The sequence below is a fragment of the Suncus etruscus genome, chromosome 2 (assembly GCF_024139225.1).
Source record: "Suncus etruscus isolate mSunEtr1 chromosome 2, mSunEtr1.pri.cur, whole genome shotgun sequence".
Lineage (NCBI taxonomy): Eukaryota > Metazoa > Chordata > Mammalia > Eulipotyphla > Soricidae > Suncus > Suncus etruscus.
Genome location: NC_064849.1, coordinates 39,918,161 through 39,931,375, shown reverse-complemented (window position 1 = coordinate 39,931,375; position 13,215 = coordinate 39,918,161). Strand labels below are relative to the sequence as shown.

Genomic DNA, 13,215 nt, shown 5'->3' with positions numbered 1-13,215 from the left:
AGGAGATAAGGCAGACCAGCTGAAAATAAGGGGTTAAAGAAAGGAAAGGAGAGAACTTCAGCCTTTGTTTTTTTTTTTTTTTAAACATGATATATTTTTTTATTTTAATTATGACAACAAAGATGCAAAGAAAGAGGACAGGGTAAAGTTACAGTGGAAGCACAATCACCCATAAACGAACATCAGCCTTTGTAAAAAGCCATGATGACCCTGTGCCATTGCATGGGGGAGGGGAGTGTTAAAAGCACAATACACAGTACTCACAAAGATAGACCACGGAATGGACTATTTTACCCAACACTTATCAATAATGGGTTAATATCAAAGATATATAAAGCTCTGGTAGATGGTTACAAGAAAAGAAACATCCAACCCTATTTAAAAAATGGGGAGGAGAGATGAACAGAAACTTCCTCAAAGAAGAAATACAAATGGCTGGGGCTGGAAGGATAATATAGATGATAGGGTCTTTTTCTTTCATGCAGTTGACTTGAGTTCGATCTCTGGCACACTCTATGGTCCTCTGAGCCAGCAAGAAATGATTCTTGAGCCAGGACTAAACCCTGAGCACCACTGGGTATGGCTTCCAAACAAACAAAACGCAAATGGCCAAAAGGAACATTAAAATATGTTCTCCGGGCCCGGAGAGATAGCACAGCGGAATTTGCCTTGCAAGCAGCCGATCCAGGACCAAAGGTGGTTGGTTCGATTCCCGGCATCCCATATGGTCCCCGGTGCCTGCCAGGAGCTATTTCTGAGCAGACACCCAGGAGTAACCCCTGAGCACTGCTGGGTGTGGCCCCTCCCCCCCAAATATATATATATGTTCTGCATCACTAATCAGAAGAGCAAATGTAAACAATGAGATATCACTTCACATCAGAAACTGGCACACATCAAAAAGAATAAAAACAACCAGTGCTCGCATGTAGGAAGGGAGATATGGACTTTCATTTACTGCTGGTGGGAATGTAGACTGGTCCAGCCTTTCAAGAAAACAATAAGGACATTCCTTAAAAATCTAGGCTGAAGTTCTTATCTAATAGAGATGGGAACACACAGATCTTGTAGTGCAATGAGACCTTACACCCTGAACATTGACATAAAGACCTGGTACAGGCCTCAGAAGAATGGGCATTCTCCATTCACCCCTTGATCTACAGAAGACATCTACAAAACATCCAAGGTTGTATATAACATCACCTGGAGGTATTCTTCTACCAGGGAAGACCCTACAGCTGCTCTGACATCGATCTACTCAAAAAAGACTTCCCTTAACACTAAGAAGACTTAACAAAAAACAATGACCTGCTTACTGGGCAGGGCTTGCTGTATTGCCCCTTAATTGTGAGGTTTGTCTATAACATCACCTGGAAGCAGTCCTCTACCAGGGAAGACCCTACCACTGCTCAGACATTGTCCTCCTGAAAAGAGACTTCCCTTAACAATGAGAAGACTTAGCAATGACCTGCTTACAGGACAGGGCTTCCTGCATTGCCCTTTCATGGTGAGGTGAAAGGAGAAGACACTCCACATCATGACTTCAATTTAGGATATGCAGATTCCAGAATCTTTAATACAGAAACATGATACCAACAACAGAGACTGTGTGAAAAGTGTGTTGGCACTACGGACAATGTCTTGGATCGGACGATAACTTGCCTGAAGCCTAGAGTTGGTCTTATGCCAGGAAACTTCAAGGGTAGGATCTCTTTGTATTTAGGCCAAGGTTATTCCTTTCCATGCCTCTAATATTTTGGTGGGCCTATGCAAACAACAATTGCCACTCTAACACCATTTTTACTGTGCTCCTTTGACTCTAATCCTTAAAATGCACCCACTTAAAATTTGAGGTTAAATGCACACACTTAAAATTTGAGGTTAACTTAAGCTAATATGCATGTATATGGAAATGTAAAAAATACTATGCCTCTAATGTTTAAGGAGTTACATAAGTTTTATGGCTTTAGATTGCCTTGTGTGCTGTTAAGAAATATTACAATGTGCTACAATCTGGGGACTTGAGGGACAAAGTAATTGTACATGGATTCTGTTTTATTTATCTTAACGTTCTTTGGCTGAAAGTTCAAAGTTAAGATATCAGCAAGGGGACTTCTTCTGAGAATTATGTTATGGCTGATTGTCCTTCCACTGTAACTTTACCTTGTCCTCTTTCTTTACATCTTTTGTTCTCATAATTCAAAATAAAAAAATTAAAATTTTTTTTTAAATTCTCTTCACTTCTACTGAATTTTACATTTATGTGATTTACCCATTTTGTGTAAACTCTAAAATTATCAGGGTCTGGAGAAATAGTAGAGCATGCATGGTGCTTGCCTTGTACAAAGGCTTTCCAGGTTCAATCCATAACACCCCATATGGTCCCTTTAGCCTCACCAGGGGTTATCCCTTAGCACCACTGGGTGTGACCAAAAAAGCAAAATAAATAAATAAAACAAAATCATTTAAGCATGCGTAGGTGTCGCCACCTATACAAATACACACATAGATACACATGTGAGAGAGTGAGAAAGAACACCCATATGTGGGGGATAAAATAGAAATATTGTAAGAGAACAATAAATTGTCGAAGTCATTGAAACTGAAGAATTTGTCTATCAAACTGAGCTAATATAGGGGAGAAGAGGTCTTTGGGATACTGATGGGGAAAGTGGCTTGCCTGGTGATGGGTCTGGTCTAGAATGCTATATGTATAAAAACATTGATTAACAGTATTGTATCTCTTTATACCTCAATAAAATAGTTTTAAAACCCCAAAATACATAAAATTACTTTCTATCAAAAAAAAAAATCTAGGCTGAGCTTCCAATTCACCCAGCAATTCCACTTTTTAGAATATTCCCCAGGGCACAAAAGCAAAATGGGGAAAAACAGGTGCATGCCTATGTTCCTTGCAATACTATCCATATTAGTCCAGATCTGAAAACAGTCCAAAAGTCCAAGAATATAACTGGATAAAGAAATTGTGATACATATACAAAGTAGAATATTACTTGGCCAGAAGAAAAGATAGTCTGATAATCTGATGTTACATGAAGGGACCTAGAGAGTATAATATTGAGTGGTTAGTCAGAGGAAGATAATCCAGAATAAAATGCAGAATGATCTTTCTCATATTCAGGATACAAAGAAACATAATCGTGGAATAATGAATACTCCAAAACAACAGACACAAAGAACATGAGAACTGGTATACAGTAGGAAATATGATGCTTCCAGGGGTTGGGAGATAGGATAGGGAGGAAGCTATGTCTATGCTAAGGAGAAAGAGGAGGAGCTGGTGCTGCAAAGTGACAAAGTGCAAAACCCTGCAACAGTACTATAAGCCAAAGTGCAAAAACTTATTATCTTTTTATAATTATTGTAATTATTAAATTATTAAATTTAAAAATTATTATTTTATTTAGGTTTTTTGTGATTCCACTTGGCCCCCCCTTTATTTAGTGCAGGGGTCCTCAAACTTTTTCAACAGGGGGCCAGTTCACTGTCCCTCAGAACATTGGAGGGTCTGACTATAGTAGAAACAAAACTTATGAATGAATTCTTATGCACACCTCAGATATCTTATTTTGCAATGAAGAAACAAAACAGATACAGATACAATATATGGCCCGCGGGCCATAGTTTGAGGACCACTGATTTAGTGTTTAAAAAACTTATTATATACATATGTATATATAAAGTTTTTTTTTTTGGGGGGGTCAACCCGGTAGCGCTCAGGGGTTACTCCTGGTTCTATGCTAGAAATCGCTCCTGGTAGGCTCTGGGGACCATATGGGATGCCAGGATTCGAACCACCGTCCTTCTGATGTAAGGCAAACACCTTACCTCCATGCTATCTCTCCAGACCTATATATATTGTTAAAAGGCACCTCTTATAGAAGCAAACTGGTGGGTAGGAAGCAAATGGGATGGGGGCATTGGTGGAAGTGGACACTGGTGAAGGGATCAGTGCTGAAACATTGAGTCTCAAAACCCAATCATGAATAACCTTGCAATTTGACAGCGACTAAAGAAATAAATTTTTAAATAGAACAATGTACAGAATTCAACACAGGAAGCAAATTAAACACCTAGTAACCTCTGGGATCTTGAGGGGCCCTTTCATGTTATGACCTAATGGGCAGAATGAAGGGTCTGTAGACTCTTAGAGTTGCAGCATTGCATGTGCTTCTCAGCAGGAACACAGTCCACAGAACTACCAGGATGATTACCTTCAAAGAGAGGGCGAGGCGATCCCGGACATAGTTCTCTTCAGTTTTGGCCTTTTCAATTTCCTGCTCAAGTTTCACACGCTGCTTGCCCACCTGTTGCAGGATCTGCTCTCTTTCCTTCTTGAGTTCATTCTTTAAGGCTGCAATGCGTTCTTTGTATTCCTCGTCTAGTTTCCTGTGAGGCAGAAAGACATTTCTTCGAGCACCTTCTATGGATCTAAAAATGGAAGCCCTGAATTACAGCGGTAGAAAGCTCTTTTGAGAAAGTATCTGATGAATCCTGCAGCCATGCCTATATATAAATCCTCCCAGCCTGGTGTGGCCAAATAGGTAGGCTGATGTCAAGTGAGGGTGATAAAAAGAATCCAGGTAAAGATTTGACCCTAGGAACCTATTAGTCGTACCTGAGGTTGTACTCGTTTCTCCGTTCAATGGCTGCATGGTGATCATCTACCTCTGATGCCATTAAAGACTTGAGTTTCTCAGCCTTGTCCAGATCTGACCGTAGCTTCTCTTTTTCTCTGACCATTTGATCAACTCGCTCCCTACCATAAAAGATAAACGCAGTTAAAGAGAAACATTTTTTATAATTAATAATTATTTATTTTGGTTTATGGGCTACACCAGCAGTGCTTAGGGGATTTTCCTGGCTCTCACTTAGGAATCACTCTTGGCAGGCTCAGGGAACATTTTAGATGCCAAGAGTTGAACCTGGGTAAGTTGTCTGCAAGGCAAATGCTCTACCCACTGTACTTTCACTTTGACCCTATTTTTTCGCCTTTCCTTTGGCCACACCCTGTGATGCTCAGGGATTACTCCTGGCTCTACACTCAGAAATCCTGCCTGACTCTAGGGACCATATGGGATGTCAGGGGATCGAACCAAGGTCTGTCCTAGATTGGTGGCGTGCAAGGCAAACACCCTAACGCTGTTCTATCGCTCTGGTGATATAATTATATATTATAATTAATTATATAATTAATAATTTTTAATTGAATCACCATGAGATAGAAAGTTATCATTATTGAGTTTCAGTCATACAATGTTCCAACATCCACCCCTTCACCGGTGTACATTTCCCACCACCAATGTCCCTAACTGCCCTTCCCCTATCCTCCCTACCTACCTCTCTGGCAGACATTTTCCTTCTCTCTCTCTTTCCTTCTCTTTCTCATGTTTTCTCTCTCATAACTGTTTATAAGCAACAAGTAGACCTCAAAATCTCTCATCTGACTTACTTTAACACAAATACAAAATCAAGACAACCCTTCCAGAGTAAAAAGACAATCTACAACTGTCCTCCAAAGTCTATGTACAGATCTACATTCTACCTCATTCTCTGGTTTAAAGATTTGGGCAGTAGACAGGAGCAAGGACACATTGGCAGAGAGAATAACTGGTTTTTGCAGGCATCAGAGTGACTTGTTCTGATAGGAAGAAGAGGGGATAGAACAAGAAAATTTGTGCTCGACTCACAGCAAATGCCTAATCTCAGCCTTAAAGCTGGCCAGAGCTGCCTGGTGAATGCTGTTCTTGGTGATCAAAAGTTCGTTTTCAAGAGCCAGAGTTAATTCTGTCAAGTTGACATTTCCATCAAGGCTGAAATCCAAGGCCTAGAAAAGAAATTCAAGATAATCACAAGTTCTATCCTTGGAAAGTTAAAAATGCAATGGTTTATAAATTCAGAGAATTTAAAGTCTAGTAACCACATTCTTATAATTATTTAATGACTACTTAGGAGCAATATAAAATCTAGAACACAAGTAAGCCATGGAAGAAAAATCATAATATGGTTATTTTTATGTTTAAAAAAACCACTATCTGACACTATAAACACAGGGTGTTAATAAACTTGACCAGCTAAGAGTAAGTTTCCTGCCAATAATTTTGGACATAATAAACAGGAAAAGTAGTTAGAATAGATACTTAGATAAAGGAAATATAAAGAAATTGCTCTGTATGCTGAAATCCTGTGAACAGAAGAATCATTAAGGAAAAATCAAATAAAATTATGATTTCAAAATTACTGGTATTGAATAGGGACACATTTCACTCCTACATCCCAATTTGGGGTTATAATTCCTTTCTTTTTATGAGTATCTTTTCTTCTCTCATTTTTTCCTAATCTATTTTACTTGATGAGAAAAAGTCTTCCCCAATTTGTTCTTTCTCTTCCATTTTAGCTGCATACCTTAAGGATCTCCTGGCTGTTCTCAATGCCCTCTTCCTGCCAGGTATCCAGAATTCTCTCCACTGAAGCATAACCCATTCCATCATCCAGGCAAGAGAAGACCCGGAAGCCAATGGTACTCGTCATCGCCAGTGTGGCTGTGGTACGTCTCCCACTCTCATCAAAAGTCTGGAAGAAGAGAGATTTAAACAGAAATTTCAATAAAAAGTTGGTCAAGACTGAATATGGCCGTTCAGTTTTGGCCACAGTGGGCAGAAAGCATGTTTCTCTAATTTGCACTGCTTGAAAAATAAGACATACAGTCCCTTTTAACTTCCTTTCCCAAGTGAGTCAAAGGTACAAAGCTTATATAAAAACAATTGCTCTGGTAGAGAGTCTCTTGACATAGATGAGATGGTCAACTTAATATCAGGTTTCTTCTGAACCAACAACTAACATTAAGGGGCTTAATTAGTAGTGCTCCCACTCTGTAATTTATGGTCATTTCTTAAACCCAATTTTTCCTTCCCAATGCTTCAGTTTTTCTTTCTTTCCATCTTTCTTTTTCGTTAGTCTTTTCTTCAGACAACAGATTCTTAGACATTATTTAAATAGAGCTTAACTTCTCACAAAGATACAACTTCCTATTTATTTCTTACCTGCATGGAGAGGTGCCTTTTCAATTGCCTATATGGTGTAGAAGCTGACGGTGTAAGGGATTTTCCATTTTTAAACAGACCATAGAAAAAGTCTTCGACACTCATTGTACCATCAGGATTAAGATTGTTAAAGACTTCTTTGAGCATCTACAAGAGAGTAACCACCATTTTAACTACTTCACTCAATTTACACAAGGCGATCGAAATACACTCTGGCCAAAGAAACTGACATCAGGTTGATCTCAGGATTGTCTTCATTCTCACATCATTGAATTTATTTCAATTGAATTTATTTATCATTGAATTTATTTCAATAATATATTCCCATCCAAATTTACTAAAAGTCTATTTTCAACATTTTTAAAAACATGTGCAATTAGCAACTGATTTTTCTTTTACTCATATTCTTAGAACAGGTACTTTTTAATTATCCTTACAATTTACAGTGCAAAACTAAAAATGAAAATAAATGTCTCTTATAGAAGCTGACTTCTATTGGTAGGTGGAGTGGGAGGCATAAGGGGCTGGGTGGGGTACTGGTGCAGGGAAGTGGTAAAGGGATTGGTGCAGTAACACTGTATATTTGAAACCCAATCATGAATAACTTTGTAATTAAAATAAAATCATTGGGTGATCTGGGTGAGGTATAATGTTGAACTCTTGAGTTTATGAAATATCATGAAAAGTATTATACATCAGGGTGCATCAAATAAAATAAAATAAAATAACTTACTGAGCAAAAAGGATAAAGAGTGAAAAGAGTTTAACAAGCCTTATTATGGAGCCAGAGAGATAGCATAGTGATAGGGTGTTTGCCTTGGATAGACCTGGATTAAATTCCCGGCATCCCATGTGGTCCCCGAGCCTACCAGGAGCGATTTCTGAATGCAGAGGTAGGAGTAGTTCCTGAGTGCTGATGGGTGCCCCTCCCCACAAAAAAGCCTTAAAAAAAAAAAGGAGCCTTAATATGAAGGAATAAGATAAAATAGTCTGAACTCAATGGTGGGAAACCTTTATTCTCCCAAACGTTATTTGGGAAGAACATCATTTGCAAACCTTACAATACCGGTAGATGGCTGTGGACAGTCGACCAAAAAGCATATGTGTCTGTCCTGTCATGTATCAAGGTCAGATCATATGATATCACATATGTTCACACCCTTGAGACTGGTTGGGAAGTAGAGCCATTTCAAGCAGTGAACTGAATGTAAGTGTGCACTCTAATCACGGTGTTTAAATAAAGATTTTTTTTTTAAAAGGAGCTAGTCACTTCTTACTTTTGGTATAACTGACGATACACTTTTGGTGTTTAAAAATATCTCCAGATTTTCAGACTAGAATGATAGTATAGCAGGTAGCTAGGTCACATTCCTTGCATGCAGCAAACCCAGGTTCAATTCCCAATATCTCATATGGTTCCCCCTGAGCACTGCCAGGAGTAATTCTCAAGTACAGAACTAGCAGTAACCCCTGAGCATTGTTGAATGTGGCCCAAAAAACCAAAGAGGGGAAAAACATAAAAATCTTCAAATTTTAAAAAGTAAAAAAATGTTTTTAACTTTGGGCAGGCAAAATAAATGAGCCTCTGGATATTACTTACCAATAAGGGTGAAAGTTGGCCATCCCTACCCTACAGTTGTCCTTGTTTAAATAAAGAGGAATATCAGATTAACTGTTTATGAAATATAGCCATAAAGCAGTGAATTGAATTCCCCTTCAAGAAAATGACCACAAGAATTGGTGATCTCATTTTAGCTCTCTAATGAGGGGCTGACTAAATCTAGAATTGCTTTCAGTTGTAAAGTTTTGGAACTCTAAATTCTATGCTGATGAGATAACTTTGAACTTCTAGCTTCACTGGTCTAGGGTGATGATATCTTTTAAAAGAAAAGTGAAAACCATATTCAATAAGCATCCTTAGATGAGAGAAAAACAACTTAATGGGCTATTTCTTTTCCAGAGTTTTGGAAACTCCACCACTTACAAAAATACACCTCACCTCAAAAGACTATAGTTTCTTCCAAGCATTGTTTTCAAATAATAATAATACAAGTTTGTGTGATATACTTGGCATAAAAAAACTCAAGTTCTAAATACTACAATATATCGTAATTTAGAAAAGTGAATTTAATTTTAAGACTTAAAAGTCACCACTGAAAAATAAACCACTGAACCATTAAAAAATAAATGAAGAGTATATTATAGTCACATGTAGAAGAGAAAGGGGAAAAATATTTTCTAAAGCCAGAGTAAGTGGAAGCTATGATGATAAAAACTTCCTGGTTTTAGGCCAGGGCTATAGTATAGCATTTGCCTTGCATGTGGTCCACTCAGGTGTGATCTCTGGTATCACATGTGGTCCCTTGAACACTGTCAGAAGTAATTTTGTGCTGAGAGCCAGTAGTAACTCTCTAAGCACTGCCGGGAGTGGGATCCCCCAAAATATCTCTTTCTGGTTTAGGAAAGTAACACTTAAACTCCAGGCAAAACATGTCTTTGAAAACCATTATAGGTGCCAGAGAGAAAGTACAGGGTAAGGCACTGCCAGAAGTGATCCCTGAGCACAGAGCCAGGAATAAGCCTTGAAATACAGCTAACAATGCCTCACTCCTCCAGATCAAAGTTAATCAAAGATTTTCAAAGCAACAACTCTAGCACTAAACTCTTAAGTGTTTATAATCATTATGTCTTTGGAAAATCTTGGATTTATAAACTTTGTTTCATGAATATTCATGTAACCTATTCCCTTAATTTTTCAGAAAACATAAAGCTCATTTAGCAAGCAAGAGTTCTGGAGGCTCTTCAAGACTCTTCTATGTTCAAAACTACCAACCTACCCTTTCTGATTATCTCAAAACTAGAATACTTTGATGGCACATTGCTGTTCTAGCCAAAGTCTGTCACCGTAACATCACACCCTGTAAAAGTGGCTCACATTATTGTTTACAAGACTCACCTACTTGTTACCCAAACTTCTCAAGAAACAAAGAACGGCACTGTGGTATTCTCTCTCAACATTTAAACTCATCAAACCTTCAAAATATTCCCCTGGGGCCAGAGAAATAGCACAGCAGTAGGGCATTTGCCTTGCATGCAGCCAATCTAGGATGGGCAATGGTTCAAATCCCGGCATCCCATATGATCCCCTGAGCCTGCCAGGAGTGATTTCTGAGCACAGAGCCATGACTAACTCCCTGAGCCCTGCTGGGTGTGACTCAAAAACCAAAAACCAAAAACCAAAAAAATCCTCAAATATTCCCCTAATTCTAATCCACTTAACTACCTTCTCCGAATACTCCTTCCATGTCTGACCTACATTTTATTCTGTGAATACCACTCTCCAAATATTCCCTGATATCCTTTCTGGCTGTCCCAATGCAGCATCTGAGAGTTTCACGTGGGGCAATATGTTAGCACAGCAAGGGACAGAGTGTGTCAGCTACTGTTCGGTTTATCTTTTTCACAACACAACATGAGCTCCTCAAAGGCAGAATCTTATAGATTGACTTCCTAGGAGTCAAAGAAAGGAGTTCTTTATAAACTATACTGTAAGAATATGAAAAAGCTACCAGTTCAATTTAATCATCATTGCCATTTTTGAACAAAAATATGCTGCCAGGTTTACCTCTCCATCAATATTCTGCAAACCATACTGTTCACAGATAGAGACCAGCTTCTTTCGGTTCAAGTGACCATCACGGGTGATGCCCAAGTCTTCACACACTTCCTGTAGCTTCTCTTCGATCCAGTCATGGGAAGGGGAAAATCCACTCTGGGCATTCAAATCATCTGGGTTCCAGAATCTTAACTGGCCTGGTTTCAAAAAGCATGTATTATGTTAATCCCAAAGGGATTGCAAAGAGGGAACCTATTAGTAAAATATATACTTTATGAAAATAAGTATTATTAAAAAAACAACAAAAAATCCTGCTTCCATTTTTTATTTTAATCTGAAATTCAAATGAAATGGAACAATTGGGTCTGAGGTTGCAACTAGAGCAAATAAGCATGTTTTGGTTCACTGGGAGGAATGATCACTGTAAGAAGGAGCTATGTGGTCATGCCAAAGCTCTTGGCTTGTTTTATTCCAACTGAAAACATGCCCAGACATAGGTGTGATCAGAAGGAGGGTTGGTTGAGAGTCATTCCAAAGCGATTTTTTATACTTCCGGCCTCAATAATAGCTACCAGATTTTATCTCCACTTTCTTTCTAGTTTAAGAACTAGAGTTGCTCTCATGGAGAAAATAATTTCATTATAAATATAAACATTCATGTATCAAGATGATCTTATTTCCATATATGTACACAATAGACAATCTGACCTATTTAAAAATTCCAAGCAATGTAGCTTGAAAGAATGAACACATTATTGTAAATTGAAACTTACTAATTATCTAGAGTCTAATTTCTATATGAAGACTTGGGGATCAGACTACCATTCAAAAATTCTAATTGCATATCTGTTTTCTATTAAAAGTGATAGCACAGCAGTAGGGTATTTGCCTTGCATGAGGCTGACCCAGGTTTGATCCCTGGTATCCCATATGGTCCCTGGAGCCTGCCAGGAGCAATTTCTGAGCACAGAGCCAAGAGTATCCCTTAAATGCTGCCAGGTATGGCCCAAAAACTTAAAAAAAAATAGTTTCCATCGAAGGCAGAGAGACAATATAGTGGGTAAACATTTGCCTTCTGGGGCCAACTTGGGTTTGATTCTTGCTACCCTATGAGTCCCCTGAGTATCACCAGGAGTGATCTCTGTGCACAAAGTCATGAGTAAGCCCTGAGCACTGTTAGGTGTGACCCACCCTCTACCCAAAGTTCCTCCCCCTTGTTAAATATTTCACTTACATGTCAGAGATTACTAATAGAGATTTTGTGAAGTCATTAATCAAGTATGAGATAATTACTGAAACTATTTTGCATACTTGAAAAGGCTTTTGAGGGTCGAAAAGAGAATTTAGTACTCTCTTACTATTTGTCAAAAGAAGCAGCTCAATACAGCTGCCGTTTCAAGTTGGAGACCAAGAGAGCATGTTATTAGGAATACAGCTAACCAAGGTCAACTGGAAAGCAGATGGAGGGCCTCTCAGTTGAACCACAATGCCATCTGCTGGCTAAAACATCAACATGTCTTCACATTTCTTTACATCTGAAGCTTAATCAAGGGGCACTATGTCCAATTCTATGAAATTCTCTGTTATAGTTGCCTTCTCTTAAGTTAACTAAATATTAGATGTTAAAGCCATGAGCTACCAACAAAAATTTTATTTCGGGGGGGGGGCACCCATATGGGTCCTGCTCAGGCTGACTCTTGGCTCTGTGATCAGGGTCTCTCCTGGTAACTTAAGGAGACCATATGGGATACTAGGGACTGAACCTGGTCACATGCAAGGAAAACACTCTACCCATTGTACTATCTCTGTGGTGCAGGGAATGTTTTGTGTTATTATTTTTTTATTGTTAGTTATTTTTTAGCTGACCTTCAACATTCTAGATTGTTAGGAAGACGGCCAAGAAACACAGGAAATGGTGTTTCAGGCAGGCCCCATCATACACTAAATTCTTACCTTCAGCTTCGTATTCCTCACTGTGTTGCGTCTTCCAGTGCTAGAGAAAGTAAGAGAAGAATTAGTGTGGTTTAGAATTTATTGTCTTTCCTGGACCAGACTTTGGTGTTGAAATTACCCTCTGAGTAAATCACATGATTTTGCTCTTTCCAATGCTTTTAGCTCTCCACCTGCCAGTCAATAAAGAAGAGGGGACTGCTAAAAAAATCCTTCACAGCGTTCAGTAGTATTCACCAAGGACCTTTCATAGTTGTGAGGTCACTTATTCAACAGTGACACCTATCACAACCTATAAAACTAAATCAATGTAAATATCCAGGTTCAAGAAACCAACAAGATTTGTATCCACACACTTATGAATATATTTTTTGTCTTTGGGCCACAATTGATGGTGCATAGGTTTTACTTTACAGTATTCTAAGGAATTTACTTTACTTTTAATTTTACTTTCCCAAATTTACTTTACTTTTACAGTGTTCAGGTGTCATTTCTGGCAGTGCTCAAGGGACTAGGTGGTATCAGGGAGCAAATTTGGGCCTTTTGCATGTACAAACCCTTTGGGCTATCTCCTTGTGAATACAT

At 38.6% G+C, this 13,215-nt stretch overlaps 1 protein-coding gene across 1 annotated transcript in view; it reads right to left on the bottom strand.

Moving 5' to 3' along the window:
• NIN (ninein) overlaps positions 1 to 13,215 on the bottom strand; it is a 111,402-nt gene that overhangs the window by 45,541 nt on the left and 52,646 nt on the right. The window contains exons 6-12 of the mRNA XM_049767664.1: positions 12,634 to 12,673; positions 10,690 to 10,877; positions 7,065 to 7,211; positions 6,427 to 6,594; positions 5,712 to 5,848; positions 4,640 to 4,780; positions 4,236 to 4,410 (exon numbers count right to left, since the gene is read on the bottom strand). Of these exons, the coding sequence (XP_049623621.1) occupies positions 4,236 to 4,410; positions 4,640 to 4,780; positions 5,712 to 5,848; positions 6,427 to 6,594; positions 7,065 to 7,211; positions 10,690 to 10,877; positions 12,634 to 12,673 (996 nt within the window). The remainder of the gene's footprint in view (positions 1 to 4,235; positions 4,411 to 4,639; positions 4,781 to 5,711; positions 5,849 to 6,426; positions 6,595 to 7,064; positions 7,212 to 10,689; positions 10,878 to 12,633; positions 12,674 to 13,215) is intronic.